General features: G+C 50.4%; 2 protein-coding genes across 2 annotated transcripts; both read left to right on the top strand.

Moving 5' to 3' along the window:
• Nucleotides 1-686: 686 nt before the first annotated feature.
• Nucleotides 687-4870, top strand: LTHEOB_13003 (Serine threonine-protein kinase sgk2; the record flags this gene model as incomplete). The annotated part of the gene is made up of 4 exons (XM_035509934.1): nucleotides 687-1738; nucleotides 2106-2452; nucleotides 2541-4154; nucleotides 4314-4870. 4 exons carry the CDS (start codon nucleotides 687-689, stop codon nucleotides 4868-4870), a joined length of 3570 nt encoding a protein of 1189 aa, XP_035362889.1.
• A 5300-nt stretch (nucleotides 4871-10170) lies between these two features.
• On the top strand, nucleotides 10171-11519 carry LTHEOB_13002 (uncharacterized protein; the record flags this gene model as incomplete). Its single annotated transcript, XM_035509933.1, has 5 exons — nucleotides 10171-10477; nucleotides 10532-10863; nucleotides 10910-11162; nucleotides 11229-11353; nucleotides 11400-11519. The coding sequence occupies 5 exons, from the start codon at nucleotides 10171-10173 to the stop codon at nucleotides 11517-11519; spliced, it is 1137 nt and encodes a 378-aa protein (XP_035362888.1).
• Nucleotides 11520-17486: the final 5967 nt, after the last annotated feature.

The raw sequence follows: 17486 nt of genomic DNA, 5'->3' as shown, positions 1-17486 counted from the left end.
GAAGAACTTGGTCGATCGCATAGCTCCTTGCAGTGCTGATTGTTGAGTATGCGGTGTATCCCCGCGGCCGTTTGCATCACGCTCGCTAAACGGTGGCCTGGTCGCCTGGCTCAGCTCTTCCAGCCACCCACACTTTCTAAAGGCTGGAGACCCTGCTCAGCAGCCGATAACCCCACCTCTAGCTTGCACCTCGCCCGCTCCGCCCACCATCTGCCTACTCTGGCCAGTCACCCGCATTCGCCCGCGATATTTCCCGCAGCTCTGACTTCTCACGAATTCATTGTCCACTTCACCTCGTTCTAAGCTTATGGCAGCCGTTCTCCATTCCCAGCATACCGATGTGGACCTGTGATTTTGACGGATGCCGACGGCGTGCTGTGCGCAAACAAGGTGATTGCGAAATTTGCAGTCGCCACATATGCTCCCTGCACTTGAGCCCCGAAAATCACGGATGTCCCACATGGCAGGTAGGTTAATCTACGAGCTTCTTTAATAGGCTATTAAGTTTTTTACAGGATGAATGCAACTATGACCCTGCTATGCGCGGGGTTGAGCAACGAGAAATGACCACACTTATTGGGCGGATCAAGATTGATGCGCTTGCCACCCGAGCCAGTGCAATCCGCCAAGGCATGTCTTGCTCTGTCATCCCTCCTCGATACGACAAAAGTACCCGAAGCTCCGTAATGGGTGGCATGAACTACCACGTTGAGATACATTTCGAGGATGGAGTTGTCTGGCTAGCCCGCATAAGGCGCTCCAATGTCACTTCGCCACCTCCTGAATTGCAGAACTACATTGTCCAGAGCGAGGTAGCTACCCTTCAATTCCTCCAAAGAACCAGTGTGCCTGCTCCTAGAGTTTTTGACTTCGAGTTCGACCATGAAGATAATCCCGTAGGAGTGGGATACATTCTCATGGAAAAGATGCCAGGCAAATCTCTCAGGTGGTCTCGAGCCACCCAAGAGCAGCGCAAAAATGTCATGAGCCAGCTTGTGAATATTTTTATCGAGCTGCGTAGACACCCGTTCGATCAAATTGGCTCCTTGATCCTTCCGGGAAACGCCCATGTTGGCCCATTGGCCCGAGAATCTCTCACGGACTTTACGGATTCAGGAATGCAGGCCCTAGGCCCATTCTCGTCATTGAGAGACTACCACACTGCTTCCCTCCAACTCATTCTGCACCAAATCCTTCGGGACGAGCTCTACGCCTTAAAACGAGTGGATGGCTACCTTATACATAGGTTTCTCCTCGACCTCATACCATCCGTGTTCCCCCAGACTGAGCGAGGTCAAGAGAGCTTTTATCTGAAGCATGCAGACGATAAAGGTGATCACATCTTAGTCGACGAGGATTACAATATCACAGCCATCATCGACTGGGAATGGGCGTACACCACGTCACAGTCTCTTGCTTTCAGCTCCCCAATCGCCTTTTTACCTGTAAGGTCATTCTATGAAGGCTCCAACGACCTAGGCGGAGACGAGACCATCTTTGCCCACTTGTTTGAGGAGGCGGAAAGACACGATCTGGCACAGTTGGTGCGAAATGGCAGGCTACAGCACCGGTTCATGTTTTGTTGTGGTTATGATCTCGAGGACTGGGAAGGCTTTTTAGGCCTTTTTCATGGTCTCAGGAAGGTGGTAGGTGTGGATGAGAGCCTAGACTGGGATGAATGGAAAACGGTGGCATTGGAGCGATATAGAGACGATGATGGTCTACGACAATTACTGCAGTAAGTTGCAAACAACTAGCCTATCGCTCCGAACATGATCTGGGTCTTATGAGATTATGAGCGAGCTTGAACCAAGCATTGTCACTGGTCACCGCTGTTGGACTGCTGTCTTCGCTGTCGTTTGAGCTGTCTCACACCTTTGGGCAGTGCCAAGAAACCCATGTGAGAAGCATGTACAAGAGGCAGATAACAGGCCAACCTCTCTTTACCAGTCAAGATTTGGGATGACTGAGCAGGTCCTGGAGATGGGGCGTATGCCGCGTAGCTGCCTTCGGCGGCCTGGACGGCTCATGAGTGGAGTGCTGCGCTCCGTCTTCCTGGGCAGCGCAATCGCGCTATGATCGCATGCTGAAACGTTGTACCGAAGTCATCCCGAGCAGTTCCAGGTGAAACGCGTCGACGCGCCCTCCCTTTGCTCTGCAAACCCACAACAAGCGCCCGCCCTCCCAACCCGCAGCACCTCACTCTTCGGGCGACACAACGCCTTTCAGCTATCAGACCTTTTAACATCATCCGGCGCCCCGCGTCGTCGCCTGGTCAAACAGCCGAGGACCGCCGCCATGGCACAGCTCTCGGACAGCCAGCTCGCCACCATCAGTGATCATCCGATTGGAGATGCACTCAATTCATTTCGGACTACATTCAAGTCCGCTCATCCCCACATAAGCGTTCGGGTTGGACTGGACCGTTTCGAACAGCTAGTCACCGAGCCAGGTGAGCACTGAAGTTCGATACGAACGACGTAAGCTAATCAAAGCAGCCGGACGAGATCTAGCGCTTGAGCTGATAATCACTCTTCAAGCGCATCCTACCGCCGCCTTCCTACGTTCTCGCATCAGATTGACCCCTCTACGCAGCGACCTCGCCCTCCTATATGCAGGACTATCGTCAAACGAAACGAACTTTACGTACACAGCCCAGCTCTTGAGAGACGTCGTAGCTGAGAAGGACGATCCCACGATATGGGCAACCGTGTACGACCTCATCCGCCAGACGCAGCCCGCCCCTGCTTCCACAACCCTACCAACAGTCCCTTCTCGACCAGGCCCCGAAACGCCTCCCAAATCCACTACATCCACACCCATCGCCCCGCCCTCCCAGCAGACACCCACCGTCTTCCACTCCGGCAGCGGCGTATATACATCCGAGACCAGAGACAACATAGATCCTATGCTAAAGGCGGAGGTGGAGAGAAACCTCATCATCGACCACTCTCAAGTGTTCGATGCCTTCTGGGGGCGTGTGGCACAGCTGCGAGACATTGCTACAGCGGTGCTGGATATGTGCGAGGGCGCGGATGAGCCAATTTACAACAAGGATACTGGTTGGGTGGATTGGCCGCCAAGCTGCAAGGAAGATGAAGTGCTACGCTTTCTCCGCCGCCACGTGGATCAGTTTTTGACATTCGCCGATGAGCGCGGTTTCCGACCTTCAGAACGCCGACGATGCGTTGCTAAACCGAACCAGCCGCTTGCTGGGTCTATCGCCATACGGAAGCTCGATATTGGTATCGCGCGCAGCAACCCTGACGAGCCGGACCATGACAGCGCACCATGCAACTGGTCGCAGATTCTTGTTCCCGGCGAGCTGAAGAGCAACCCAGTGAAAGACAATCATAACGACACATGGCTGGATATCGCAAGATACGCGCGAGAGGTGTTTGCCGCGCAGGACACACGGCGCTTCGTCTTGGGATTCACGTTGTGCGGCTCAATCATGCGGCTGTGGGAGTTCGACCGTCTTGGATGCGTCGGGTCCACTTCATTCAACATTCACACAGATGGGCACAAGTTCGTCTCTGTGATTCTTGGATGTCTGTGGATGAATGACGAAGAACTTGGGTTCGACCCTACCATTGTGGAGGACGATGGCAGATGGCTCGAGATCCAGCGGGGTGACAAGTTGGAGCGCATTTTTCTGGAAGAAGTCATAAAGCCTCCGCGCTCAATTGCTGGCCGCGGGACGACGTGCCGGAAAGGCCGTGTTGACAACGATCAGTCCAACGAACAGCTTGTCATCAAGGATTCATGGGAATACGAGGAGCGTCCGGAAGAGGGACTTTTGCTACAAGAGGCGACGGCGGCTAGAGTGACGAACGTGGCGCAATACTACCACCACGAGACCGTACGCGTTGGGGATGCTGTTGACGATGTGGTTGGAAATATCCGGAAGACTTTGAGCGGCACCGGCGGAAGGAACCCGTTTGAGCGTCGACGCATCAAGCTTTACGATGCGCTCACAAGCGCAGCTGCTTCTGGAGACTCAAGTCAAGGGAGTGGAAGAGGTGGAAGCCGAGGCAGAGCTAGAAGCAGGGGCCAGAGCGCTTCGAGGAAGCGGTTGTCGAGCCACGTGGATGAATCGATGCCACCTCCGAAACGTCCCTGCTCGGATTCTGCCGGGAACGAAGAGCCTTCCCGTAAGCGCAATCGCGTGCACCGTCGTGTCATCATAAGGGGCGTTGGGAAAAGTCTCTATGAAGCGAGCAGCCTTAAGGCTATGCTTACGGGATTGCTTGGGGGCTTGAAAGGTGAGCATGACCTTGAGAAGGAGTTGACAATACTAATGGTCATTCCAGGACACGAATCTCTGCTCGAGAAGGCCAAGATCCTTCATCGCGATATTTCTATCGGAAATGTCCTGTTGAATGACGCAGAGGATGATGGCTTCCTCATCGATGTCGACCTTGCCATCAAGACTGACCGCGAAGAGGCCTCCGGCGCGCCGAGCAAGACCGGGACCAAGGTGTTTATGGCCATCGGCGCGCTCTATGGAGAATATCATTTGAATGTGTACGACAAGGAGTCTTTTTTCTGGCTGCTTTTCTGGATATGTGCCCACTGGAAGGGACCAGACGAAGAGCTGAACGAGTCTGAGTACGACTCTTGGAACTCGAAGAACACCAAAGAACTTGCGGAAATCAAGACGGGCAAAGTGCTTGAAGAAGAGAAATTCGGCAAGGAAATAGAGGATAACTTTACAGACTACTGCAAGGCACTGATCCCTTGCGTACAGGAGCTGCGCAAGGTAGTTTTCCCGGGAGGAAGGCGGCGGACATCTGAGGACGAAACTTTGTACTATCAGATGAAGATGGTGTTTGAGAGGGCAAGGGAAGCATTGCATTTAGTAGAGTAAATTTTAATGATCAGCAACTGCGCCGGACGGAATAGCTACAAATCACTATTTGAGCCCACTCAAAAAACGTCTAATAGTCTGAAAGTAACGATGCAACTACTTGTAAGATAAAGTGTGTATCAAAGCTGAAGTCGTGTCAGAAGCTATTATCGTGGAATTTAGTTGGCCTAAGAAAGTTGCTGTGAAAATCTGCTCGGCATATATATATTCCGTTGCGATCTCTGCCCCTCCAAACTGCCAACTCATCTGAATGCAGTGCCCCACCTATGCCTACAGCACAACGTCAAACGCTTTCGATACCACGTCGAATCATCCATCGGCATGGCCGATGAGAGTCCACACTTCCATCATCTTCAAAAAATTGCACTAGAGGACGACGCGCATGGGCCTCTGCAAAGAATCATTCAAGGTCTCACGCATCGGAAATGGATTGAGCTTGGCGGTGGAATGCGTACAGTCGAATCTTTAGAGGGGCTTGAGGATAACATACGAGCGGTGGCAGAGGCATGCAAGGTTGTTACACGGATCTTTTCTCAGTGGTCACATACTAATAAAAGAGCAAGATTCAAGGCGTCGGCACCATCGTTCGCTACGAACGCGACGGAATAGTCCCTGTCAAAAGGCCCACTGTTGTGATACTCCTCGAATTCTCCAATGAAGGCATGACACCAAGGATATCAAATGAGGAATTCGGTTATGGTTTGGCAGTATACATCGATAAAATGGAGCGCATAACCTCTGGAGTCACGCTACTAGTCTTTCGGATGAACGACTCTGTGGACGGAAGCTCTACTGGGCGCAGTGAACATCATCGAATTATTCGCGTGCCTTAGTAACCTAGTGTCCAATATATTCGGTTCCCCCAGAAATAATCAAATCGAAAAGATCCATATCCTGGAACAACTCCATGTCTTGGTGGAATGCTATTGTGGACTGTCGCCCGCTATTTGCATTTTGGTCCGTTGCAGTAGGAATGGTCTGTCTCACATTGTTTCTTTCACTTGTCTGATCTGTGCAAGCTTCAAGCGGCTGGCTCAAGATATCTGGATGTTGCACGCCATAGCCGTCGTTGGCTGGCGTAGAGTTAGTTGCGTATCTTTCAACATCAACCTAATGATGACTTGCCTGGATATGCATTGACTTGCTCTTGCCCTTGTCCTTGCCACACGGCCGGATCCCGTAATGCTGACTGGCTCATTATTTCTGATGCGCTTTCCTCGAGGGAGACCTCTATAGCTGTGCCCTGTGCATTGCTATAGAGAGCTTCATTCGTTATGGAGAAGCTCGCACTGCTGCTGCTCTCAACGTTGGCTGCTTGAATGAGAGCATCCATACCGCTGAGGCGTGGAGCCAAAAGTGAATGTGGTTCTAAACTTGAGTTTGGTACGGCAGTTTCTGTACTGGTCGACTGAAAGTCCATTAGGTTTGAGTTGTGATTAGTTGATTGACCTGTAGTCTGATTAGAGAATATGCCATTAACAACAACCTAGCAGACTTACTGAAATCGCTTGCACTAAAGGTTTGCGTTGCACTCTTTCTACGTATTTTCTGTCCAGCTTCATTTGTGTTTTGATCGTGCGATTGCTCCAAAGTAGTCAATGTTCCGGGCTCGGGCTGGCTCTGTTGGTCATTATTGCCGTCGCAAACTTGATTGCGCGATGGGCCAGTTTCGTCCGATGTGGAATTATCGCGCCTAAGAAGTGAAGTATCCGTATTCCTGATTAATGGACCTCCTAGCGATGTCTCTTCCACCATGTTCTCAGATTCACAACTTTGATGACCATGGGATGTGTTCCAGGACATGCTCGTTGCGCTTGTCTGATCATGCAAAGAAGTGGAAAGATGGTCGCTGTGGATGAGAGGTTGCGGATCCAGCTGAGGTATCTCTTTTGGGGGTTCAGACTCTTTTGCATAGAGATCTTCCTGCTTTTGTCTGACTTTCCCAGACAGGAGACTTTCAAAATCTACGACCTTGCGCAGTACTCTGGTCAGTGAAGTCTCAACCTCTGCTAAGTGAGTCAAGCTCTCTCCAAACTTCAAAAGGGTCTTGATCATGTACTCGGCACATGCAAAGTCATGTAACGACCTTTCCACTCTGACATTCGCTTCCAAATCTCTTGTTTCTCTTGCAAGCGATTCACACGCTCCTCCGACATCTACGTACGCGATCTGTTTCTCCCATCTGCTAATAAGTCAGTTACGAAGTTCAGACAGGCCCGCAACGCTTACATATATGACTGGTCGCTGCGTATTTCTAAGAGGCGACTGGGGCCAGCCGCATCCGCTAGTAGAATGTATCTCTGTGCCGCGCTGACTAGATCGCTGATAACACTCAAAGATTCCCCAGTCTCTTCCGCAAGGACCTTATAGACACGTGTCCGGAGCCTGGAGTAATGCTTTTGGGTTTTTGCAGTCCTGAGTAGCTGTTCAGCCGACTCAACGCGATGTAGCATGCAGAGAATGAGCACACGACGTTCGCAAGCAGCTTCATGGGCCATCAAGCCTGTCATTCTCCAGGCATTACTGAATCCTTGGTTGAAAGGTATTGCGGGAGGGCCCAGTTCATCATCGGCAAGAAATCCTTGATGTCCATCCGAGGCCTTGACGTTGACTCGCTGTCGCAATCTGGAAAGACATGCAGTATGCGATATGTCTTTATCGATCGTGTTTATTGCCTTTTTGATATTTGCACTTTTCGGGGTAGTCCGTCGTAGTTTCTTTTTACCTGAATTTGTCGAAGGAGAGACTAAAGATTGGTCTGAAGCAGGTCGCTTGCGGCCTTGTAAAATCGTTGAATCTCTGGTTTCAGGGTGATCAGAACGAGAGACATCAGCTGTGCCAGATGATTGAGGTGCAGTTTCCAGGGCAGAGTTTTGTGGTACAAAAGAGCCTGTGGATTCATGATCGTCCGACTGGGCCTGTAGGATTTCCTGCGGGGCGTTCCTTAAGTTCGATCCGCATGTGACTTGGCTATCGCGAAATGTACAAGGAGTAATTTCTAAGAGCTGCTCTTCGGTGAATCTTTGGAGAAAATCTCGAAGAAGATTCGCCCACCGCTGAATTAATTAGCGATGATGTCGCCTCTACGCTTAGATCTTCTTTCCTTACCGGATTCTCGATTAAATGAGCAGGACTGACTTCCAATAGCGACTCGAAGGCAGAGGTAAGGTCGGCGGTCTGTGGAGTTGGAGCCATTGAGACGAAGGTGGGGATTGCCAAGTGGCACGGGTCGCGGTGGGCTCAAGTTAAAGGAGCGATCGACCCTTTACACTCGGCTATGCAGTTACAGGGGTCATAAGTCTGTTGCGGACCTCTGACCCCTGCGCTTGCACTTGGCTATCTCACGAGGTCGCTTAGGCGACCTATGCGCACACTACTAGCCAGCCACCTGCAAGTCCTCCTCGTAGTGATTGTCTACTGCAACAGATAAGCTGGCTCAGCTTGATATCACAATCAGTCGGATGGTTCGGCATGCGTGACAGTCTGTCTGGTCACATCCTTGTGACTACCTCGGGAGGTTGTCTGCCCTCCTTGCGAGCTTGATGGGCCATGATCTCGCGACCTTATATGAGACAGGACGCAAGGCTGAGGCCGCCCTCTTACTCCACCCGCCTTCATCATGGCAGTTCCTACTGGCTGCAGGATCGCCTTCTCCTTCACCGCTTTTTTCTCCACAAGCTACACGGTTTGGTATGCGGTCATGCATAGGCTTCCGTGGCTGACTCGTGCTGGACACGGAATCACTGCCATCATTACCGCTGGACTCGCCGTGGTGAGCGCTTACAGTCTAAAGTCTCACAGTGCCGTCCTCGATAGAGTATCAATCAGCTTATTGTGTGCTGGTATTGGAACAAGCCCTTTTGTCAAGGTATCATTTTCGTCATAGCTACATTAACTCTCTGTTAACTTTGCCTAGCTTACGATTTTGAACCAACGAGTCAAACTGCCCTACGCATTAATATGCATCATACTTGCCCGGATACTCGTTCTCTTGACGGTTGCAATCTCGGCAGTGCTGTTAGTAGGCTACAATGCAGAGGCCCTTAGCAGCATTGTACTCCTCTCGGTCGCCCTTCAGTACGCTTCTTTTGGCAGCGTTGTGCTTCTTCAATACAAACGCACCAAAAAGGAGCCACACTATTTACCCATACGTGTAGTACAACAGCTCCACTCTTGGTCGATAACTTCGGGGTCCTTTGTGTGTGCAGTTCTCGGATTCTCTTTTCAGGACATGGACTTGATTAATTGGTCACTCTGGGTAAGTATTGTGATGCGCAGAGAACCATAATGCTGACCACCCGTGTAGGCCCTCTTTCTCCTGGTCTTGCTTCCCGAAGGTCTACTTCTAGCGTACAAAACAATTAGACAGGCTGTGGATGGTTTATATCCCGGTGATATTAACGAGCTCGAAAGCCTTGGAGGCCAGGACAACTCTGAGAAACAAGTAAGCGCTCTCAACCCAGTGATGCTGTATCTAAAACTAATTTAAGTTTGGTGGAAGGCTCACATAGCCAACTCCCAGTCGCTATCGCCCTCCAATAGTGGATGTAATGGACATGATGACGAAGAGAGCCTTGTAAACGATACAAGGTCTCAGTTTAAAGAAGTAGCGCAAGGTCTATCCATTGGCACTGTTGACCAGCTTGACACTATGCTTCACGAACAAAAGCTTGAAAGTGTGGGTGCTCAAAGAGTTCAGTTGGTTCGTTAGATTTCATTATCCGCTAGAATGCTCGTGCTGATGTCACTGTAGGAAACCTTAGTAACAACTGAAGTCTCTATAACATCAGAGGAGCTACATGAATCAAGTCATTTCAAAGATTGATTAAGCACATATGTGCGTGTCATGGGCGAAGCTCACTTTGTTATTCTTCCTTTCTTTCCGAATGTATCACGGCAATCATGTCTCTCGTTATTCATGACGATGTTTTCTGAGTACGAACAAGCTATGTACCTTTTCGTCGTAGAGAATTTCATATGATCCGATTCACAGCGTAATGAAAAGTTCAGCCACTGCGTGTGACATGTGATCGCAAGATGCAACAGAGATCAATGATGCTTAATTGTGCGGCATATCCGAGCTGCGCCAGCAAGAATTAAAACAAAAGAACTTACCTCGATTTGCAACACTGATCTTCCGAACACGGTATGCCTCCGGAATTTGGAATCCCTAGAAATCGTCACACGATTGATGCACTTTCCTGACCCGTTGTCAGTCCAGGGGCGCCTCGGTACTTAAGGATGATGGGCATGCCATGCAGGAGACTCAAGTACGTTCAGTCCCTCGATGCCAGCCGGCCATGCCAAAGAACCTCCTAACCGATGCCAAAAAAGAAGAGCTACGAGCTCTTCTCATGACTGGAGAAGCGTGGCGTGTTCAGCAGCTGGTCCAGATTGACTTTCCCGGATTCAACGCTTACGAGGTACTGAAGGAGCGCGTGCAGGAACGGCGAGACAATCCCAAATTCTGGGTGCATCTCGAGTACAAGGAGAAAAGGGAACTGTCTTGGCGTGGGTTCCTCGGGCGCTGCAAATGCTGCCGCTCTCTCCTCCCTTTCAATTTCCACGAGACCTTTTCCTGCGGCCACCTGAGTTGCCCACACGAAGGTGAGTTCTTTAATAGCAACGCAGTATCGTACCTCGCACCACTAACCAACAAAGATGCCAACTACTGTTTCTTATGCGGTCCATCATTTGACCAACTGTGGGAGTTCCTGAAGCACGAAAAACATCAACCTTCGAAGGTCGAGTGGCCTGAAATACCGGAAAAAATCTTCAACGCAACGCAAATAGAGAACTTTGCGACATCTGTTGTCCAGGCGCACAAGACAGCTGTCCAGCAGATCCACATCGAGGCTCTGGTGTCCTTCTCTTTGCATCGATCTTCGGCTGGCGTTACTTGGTTCCTTGAATCCCACCGAGACCTTGTAGATATGGTAAAGAAGAGCAGAAACAGCACACCCTTAGAACTCGCTTGGAATGCAGTTCATTCGGTAGGTCTATATCCAGAGGCTTGAACAATCGCTGACCACCGTATAGGCTGCAAAGGAGTTTGAGTTCCTCAGAAAAGCTCTCGAGACTGGACTACGGGGCAAGTCAGAGCAATCGGACAACCTGAAAACAGTTGAAGGCTTTCTGTACACAATAGCCTCACCCATCGGCAATATGTTCGAAGTGTACTCGCTTCCGGAGTTTTCAGAACGCATCCCTCTGCTTTCGCGCAAGATCACTCGCACCGGTATCTTGACCACAGACTTCACGGTTTACGACGAGATCAAAGAGAGTGATAAAGGTTTGTTGGTCGAAAGATGGCGGCAGCGATATCGCGATATTTTTCTGCTCGGCAGTCGATGCATAGAACAGGACGAATGGAAGCGCGGGTGCGAAGTTGTCCAGACGTGGAAGGCGAAGCTAAGCAGCGACATTTCCGACATCTGCTTGGTATATCCTCACTTTGGAGCAACTTTCTTGGAGCTCTCAAAGGTAATTACCCTTATCAGCATTAGTTAATAACGTACTAACAGTATAGGATCTAAAACTGCACGGCGACATTCTCTCTTGTGCCACGATTATCATGGGCTTGAAAGACTATCTCGGCTCAGACAGAACAAGGTTGTACCTGGAGTCCCTGAGCACAGAGGAAGAATAAATTGTGCCAGATATCCCTTTCCTGCTGCAATTTCGTCATTGAAGTAGGACTAAACCGGCGCTTTGCTTTGACTGTAGACAGTGCAGATAGTGCGGTGGTGTTCTGCGTCGTCAAAGCATCTATAAAAGATAATGTGGTCATTTTTGCTGTTTGATTACTCTCCAAGTACCTAGGATGTTCGCTATTGCTCCTTTGGCAAGAGTTTAGATGCCCGCTGTGCGCGGGCTTCTCAGTCTCCAAGCACGCCCCCGGCCCCAGATAGTGTGACCGCATCCAGCGGTTGCTTCACCATTGCTCCCTTGTACAGGGCACACAAGCGCCTGGTTGCCCCATTTCCTGGGAGATGCCCTGTGCATACATGCGGTCATCACCTAGCTTGCTCGTGTCACCTGTCGGAGGTGTCGGCTAGACTCGATGCAACCTGCACCTGGGTAGGATGAGGCGACGTATCAGACCCGTTTTCACCCCAACCTTTGTTGGCTACTGGCATCTAGATGCGTGATTAACTTGCATCCTGCGGTCTGTGGCAAGCCGATATATCCCGCATCATGTCTAACACGGGTTTGCTTCCGCCAAAGCATGCCGCCATGCCCGTAGTAAGTTAAGGCCATCAAAATTGCTGCGGGCTGAGTCCTGGCATATCTACCTAGCATCTTGGCTGATGCCTGCTGTGCCGCGTTACTGGTTGCTAGTAATGGGCGGACCATTTAAGGTCCAAGTCTTTTGCTCTATCCTGAGCACACAGTCTCGGTCATCTCAAATCAACACACAATGGCTGCACAAGGCACTGCCGTGGCTGACTCTACTCCAAACCATCATCTTTCTGTTTCAGCTACCAAAAGCTCAGATCTACTTCAGATGGATGTCCCGATCGAAAGCGGGACTTTTGCCACTCCTAATACTCCATTATCGGGCGATGACACGTCGCCACTACCTCAACTTCTAGACGCACTTCCTTGCCAGAAAACACGCAGAGATATTGAGTCGTCGGAGAACTCAAAGGATGGACACACTTCTCGAGATGGGCTAGAAGAGGAACAGCCGCCTTCCCGCTCACCGGGCGATAGCTGTGGAGGAAGCCGGGAAGCCCTACTCATGAGCTCCCATCAGCAACCACCACCACCGCCGCCGCCGCCGGCGGGGAGCGTCAAGCGCCATGATGTCATCAAATCAGCCATACAACTCCTACCGCCTATGGGACCACCCAACAAAAGACCCACCGAACGGGTTGTCCATCTTCAAACCAACAAACTTCACCAACAGGCTGCAATAACCTACCGCGCCGCATCGCCGTTCGATCTACACAAATACCTTTGGCTGATACGGCACGGCGAAGTGGGCTGCTGGTACATGTATCCATCCAAACACGACCTGAAGCAACTCGGGTGCCTGGGATCGACTGGTCTTGGTGGCGGGATACTTGCCAGCACTAGGCCATCTCTGGTTGCGCCTAGTAGCATATTGAGTGTGTGGGTGAGCGACCCCATGCGCACAACCATGCCGGGAAATCGCTGCTGGTGTTTCCCAGGAGGCGAAGGCCCAGCCGACGAGAACTGTCCCTTGGGTTCTTCACTCTGTGATACCCGCAACTAACAAAAGCTCGAAGAGGAGTTTATAACCTACTACATGATCATAGAGGCGAGTGGCCATGTACCTGGTGCGTCTGGCTCTCCTCTTCCGCCATTGGCATTGCCTATTATCAAGATGGAGAAAGTGGGCAACACGGTAGCTTGCCTCAACACGGCATTCCAGAATGCTTTTTTCAACGGCTGGAGCACTACATTCGTGTTTGCAGTAAAGGGGGACCCAGATCTGAACGATGCAAAGCCAGGACTGGATGGGTTTGAGAGAGTGTCTTCCTTGACCGCCCTGTTGGAAGAAAAGGAAGTTGTGGGAGAAGAGGAAGAGGATAAGAAACAAGGAAAGGTTAGGATTTTCTATTGAATGGTGGCGGTGGCTCCAATGGGATCTTCTCTTACATTTCGTATTTTGTAGTCGTCTAGCTTTAAACATTGTCTTGAGGCGTTGGAATAGCAGAATTTACATCGGATGTTGCAACTTTGGAACTATTCGCGTTCATTAATGTTACAGGGAGGTGATCCCTAATTACCGTCGCAGAACTAAGCCATGACCGGACCTCTATCAGAGCGGCTACCATTTCTTTCCGTCTTCTGGTTGATTGCGTTGAAGCATTCATTGAAAGGCCTCTCTCTTCTCATGGCAGTTTCCACCAGGGATTGCAAGACTGGTCATAGTACCCGTTCAATAGCTCTGGGCATGGGGTCTAAGATCTTGAATTTGGGTGTCTTACAATTCACGCGAAGTGCCTTCCGGGCGCCCGCCCGTAAAGGAGAGACTAGTCCCCACTAAGATACCTCAGGAGCCAGGGCATGCAACCAAGCTGAGAGAAAATTTTGTTACCATCAAGGCGGTAAATGAGTCTCCTTTTCAGGTACGGACAGAATCATCAGCTGCACTCATCATGCAGCTCTATATAACTGTTCCGCTGACAGTGACTGTTGCTCTTGGACCAGATCAGCCTTTCTATGGCGGATTGTCATCCTCACAATGGCTACCAATAAGGACCCGCGTGATTGCGACCGAAACCCCAACAGCCGTCCTCTCAACTCTTTCGCCGAGCGCAGCGGCCTTTCTTTGCCTCCACTCAGCGGCCGCCCCACTCTACCTCTACCCACCAACCACCCTCCTCTGCCACCACTCAGCAGCTACTCTCTGCCACCACGCAGCAGTCTTACACGGCCGATCACACTAGATCACGAACGAATCGTCTCACAGACTCCCACTACGAACCATGGAGTCGATGGATTTCGGCAATCCTTCCCTATTTCGACTCCGGAGATTCTCGCACATGTCTCAAGCCTTCATGCCAAAATTCACCAACAAGCTATGGAACAGCAGGCTCAAAGCACAAAATTCGACAAACTCGACCAGGATATCCGTCTTCTCAATCGCTACTTTATTTGGATAGGACGCCAAATTGAAAGTCTACAAAGCAGCATCCCAAGCCGTCACACCGCGTCCACGACTTTCTCTAGAACCGTCCCCGGACGCAATAGCTTCGAGAATATTGACAGTCTGGAAGCACAACGCAACGACGCAATACCTTCTGCAAGCGCTGCAACGCCTTCTATCAACACGCCATTTGCGCCTTCTCTTCATTACCGTACGCCTCAGCAGCCTGCTTGTCACCAACAACCAGCTCATTTCCAGGCGTTTCAGCCTGCCATTCAGGAACAGCGTGGTACTCCGACCTCTAGGAGTCAGACCAGAGAAGGTGTTTGCGAGAGGACTGCTGTGCACTGTAGCCCAGGAGCTGATGTTTCCACCAATGACAAAAATGGAACGGGCCAGAAAATTATGTCCCCAGTGGTTGAGCAGCAGATATTCATTATGGAACATGCCGTGATCAAGGAGGAAAAGTGGTCTCAGATCCACAGCGCGTTTTGCAAACGTTTTCCGGGAGCCGCAGTTAGTAGAGAGTCCTTCAGACACCTGTACTACTCCCTGCGGAAGAGCTGGGGGCTTCCTCCAGGTAAAGGTCGGAAGGCAGAAGGAAAGGTTCAAGATAAGCAGGCGGTCAAAGAAAGAATCCGGATAATGCGGCATGCACCGTACTGACATGGAATGTCGGTGTAGCTCGGATATTGCTCATGCTATTCAGTTATTTTTGTCTTTAGTCTGGATGAGCCTTTTCTTTTTTAAATCACACACTTCTAGCTCAAATTCAATGTCGTTGATATCTGTCATCAATCAAGTGAAGGCAATGCCCCGATATGCCACCAGTATCCCGTTGTAGACTAGATCTGGCGGCACCTGGATGTGCCGTGGCATCATGCAAAACCCGCCCAAAGATACTACGCTTAGGCGAAGTGAGTGGCTGGTCTAGGCCCACGTCCATTGAGTGTACGTGCGGGGTGAGAGAGCTGATCAATACGTGCATCACCCTAAGCTTGTTTTACCGTAACACGGGCCCTTCAGCGGGAGAGGCTTACACTGAATGTTCTCCCGTGCATGCAAGCATGGATCCTTTCATTGCTCTGCTTGGTTCATTTTCCGCTGATCTTCTTGCCGTGGGTCGCGCAATCTCCGCACTGCATCCCAGTGTCACATCCGGCCCAACACAACCCGCCACGCTCAAGAATATATGAAGATGGAAGATGAAGCCTCAGTTTCTAGTCGAGCGGCATCTAAATTCCATCAGACGGGGAATATCTCTACCACTGCGGAGCTCAAGCCGCTCAGAGTCTTCGTTACCACCAAAATCCGCCTTGCTGAACGCTCAGACCTTTCCCATCGGATCACGGAGTGCAGTATTGTGTCGTTTCGTACACACTAGCATGAAGCCCAGCCGTTCAGGCATCGGGGGCCTCTCTTCGAACGATTACTACACTCTTCCCTCTGTATCCCCCTCGTTCACCCGGCAGGACCCAGTTGCCCCCCAAAATTCCAGTCCTAGCCGACTGCCTTTCAAAAATTTGGTCGTAAGATAGCTATTCCTGATAGTCAACAAAAGCTTACGGTCGACAGCAACATGCCGCTTTAGAGGCGTTCCTCCATCTCGATCTATATGACAAAGACAAGGGGAAATCAAGCATGGACTTCGTCCATGAATTCCTAGTACGTATAACTGCTGGATACATAACTTCAACTGACCAGAGTAGCTTTTCGGCAGAGAAGTACTGCAAGTGGTGCACCATCAGACGGACGAAACCCTTTCCGCTGTCCTATGCTCTCATGCTAAGCCTGTAAAATCACCTCTTTGCAAGCCCCCGCTTAAGTACTTTGCGCAGGCAGCGCTACAGTACAAGGAGACAGAATGGCAGCACTACGATGGGATTATTACCGGCGTGAAGCTTGATTTGATCTGTAACAGACAAGCTATATTGATGTGTGAAGAGTACCGAGACTGTAGTCTGTGCAGGGCATACAAAGAGGCGTTGGAGAAGCGAGCATTGAAAGTCTAGGGTCTGAGCTTCTAGCAGAGTCAGCCAAATATGACAGGGATTGTAGTCCCCGATTTGAATCTGCAGAGGGGCTAACCAAGACCTCTTTCTCTTATTTCTCAGGGACGTTTCGGTGCACCCACTATTACTACCCTCAGATATTTGACTTGGATAGTCCTGCTTGGCCTTTGACTTCTTCTTTGGAATACTCAACCTTAGAGGCCTTCATTGTACGCGCAATCATATCGGGTAGGTGTTTCACGATCTTACTGCATCTGCTTTTGATATCAGCAATCTGCAATGGTGGCGCGTCCTTATGCGTGGCCTGCATTACTGATCCGCCGACCCCTGTATCGCCGTTTCAACGCCACCCCACTAACCATATTCCGTATACTTGCATACCGGCTAGAACCGCCACGTATCTGAGAGTAAGACGGGAATGAGTACCGGAAACCTGATAACTAATCGTAGTAAGATTTAGTGACTCCTGACCAATGCAAGAAACAATTTCTAACGCAGCAAAGCTGGCGCTGTTGAGTTTTGGTTGTCTCAAGTGAAATTAAGCTTACAGCCAACCTATCTAGACCCTCCCTGAAGACTTCCAAGTAGCTTTATTTGTAGGACCGCCTACTAATGTGACTCGCGTAATTTTCGCTTGAACCGTCATACGAACATCAAGTCAATCGAACGACTGGTAGATGTTCAAATTACGCGAAACTATGTTTTTCTGGGGGTATTATAGGATAGGGATTATTTTTGGAGGCTACTAGGCAACCAGCTGCAGTTTGCCCGCTTCCAGGGGCTCACTAGCGTGCATGCAAACCGCTGCCTGCATTCCTGCGTCTTGGAGGAGACCTGTACATATACGTAGTTCGTACGTGGGCATGCAAAATTTGCCGCTCTACGATTATTCACGTACCACCTCTCCTCAGCTTAGGCTTCTAAACGTCCACCAGGCTGTCTCAACCAACACCACGCCTCCATCTGGTCCATCAACTAGAGA

This window comes from Lasiodiplodia theobromae, assembly GCF_012971845.1.
Source record: "Lasiodiplodia theobromae strain AM2As chromosome Unknown scaffold_96, whole genome shotgun sequence".
Classification (NCBI taxonomy): domain Eukaryota; kingdom Fungi; phylum Ascomycota; class Dothideomycetes; order Botryosphaeriales; family Botryosphaeriaceae; genus Lasiodiplodia; species Lasiodiplodia theobromae.
Note: the sequence above shows the minus strand (reverse complement) of the source record. Positions and strands in the feature narration are given on the sequence as shown.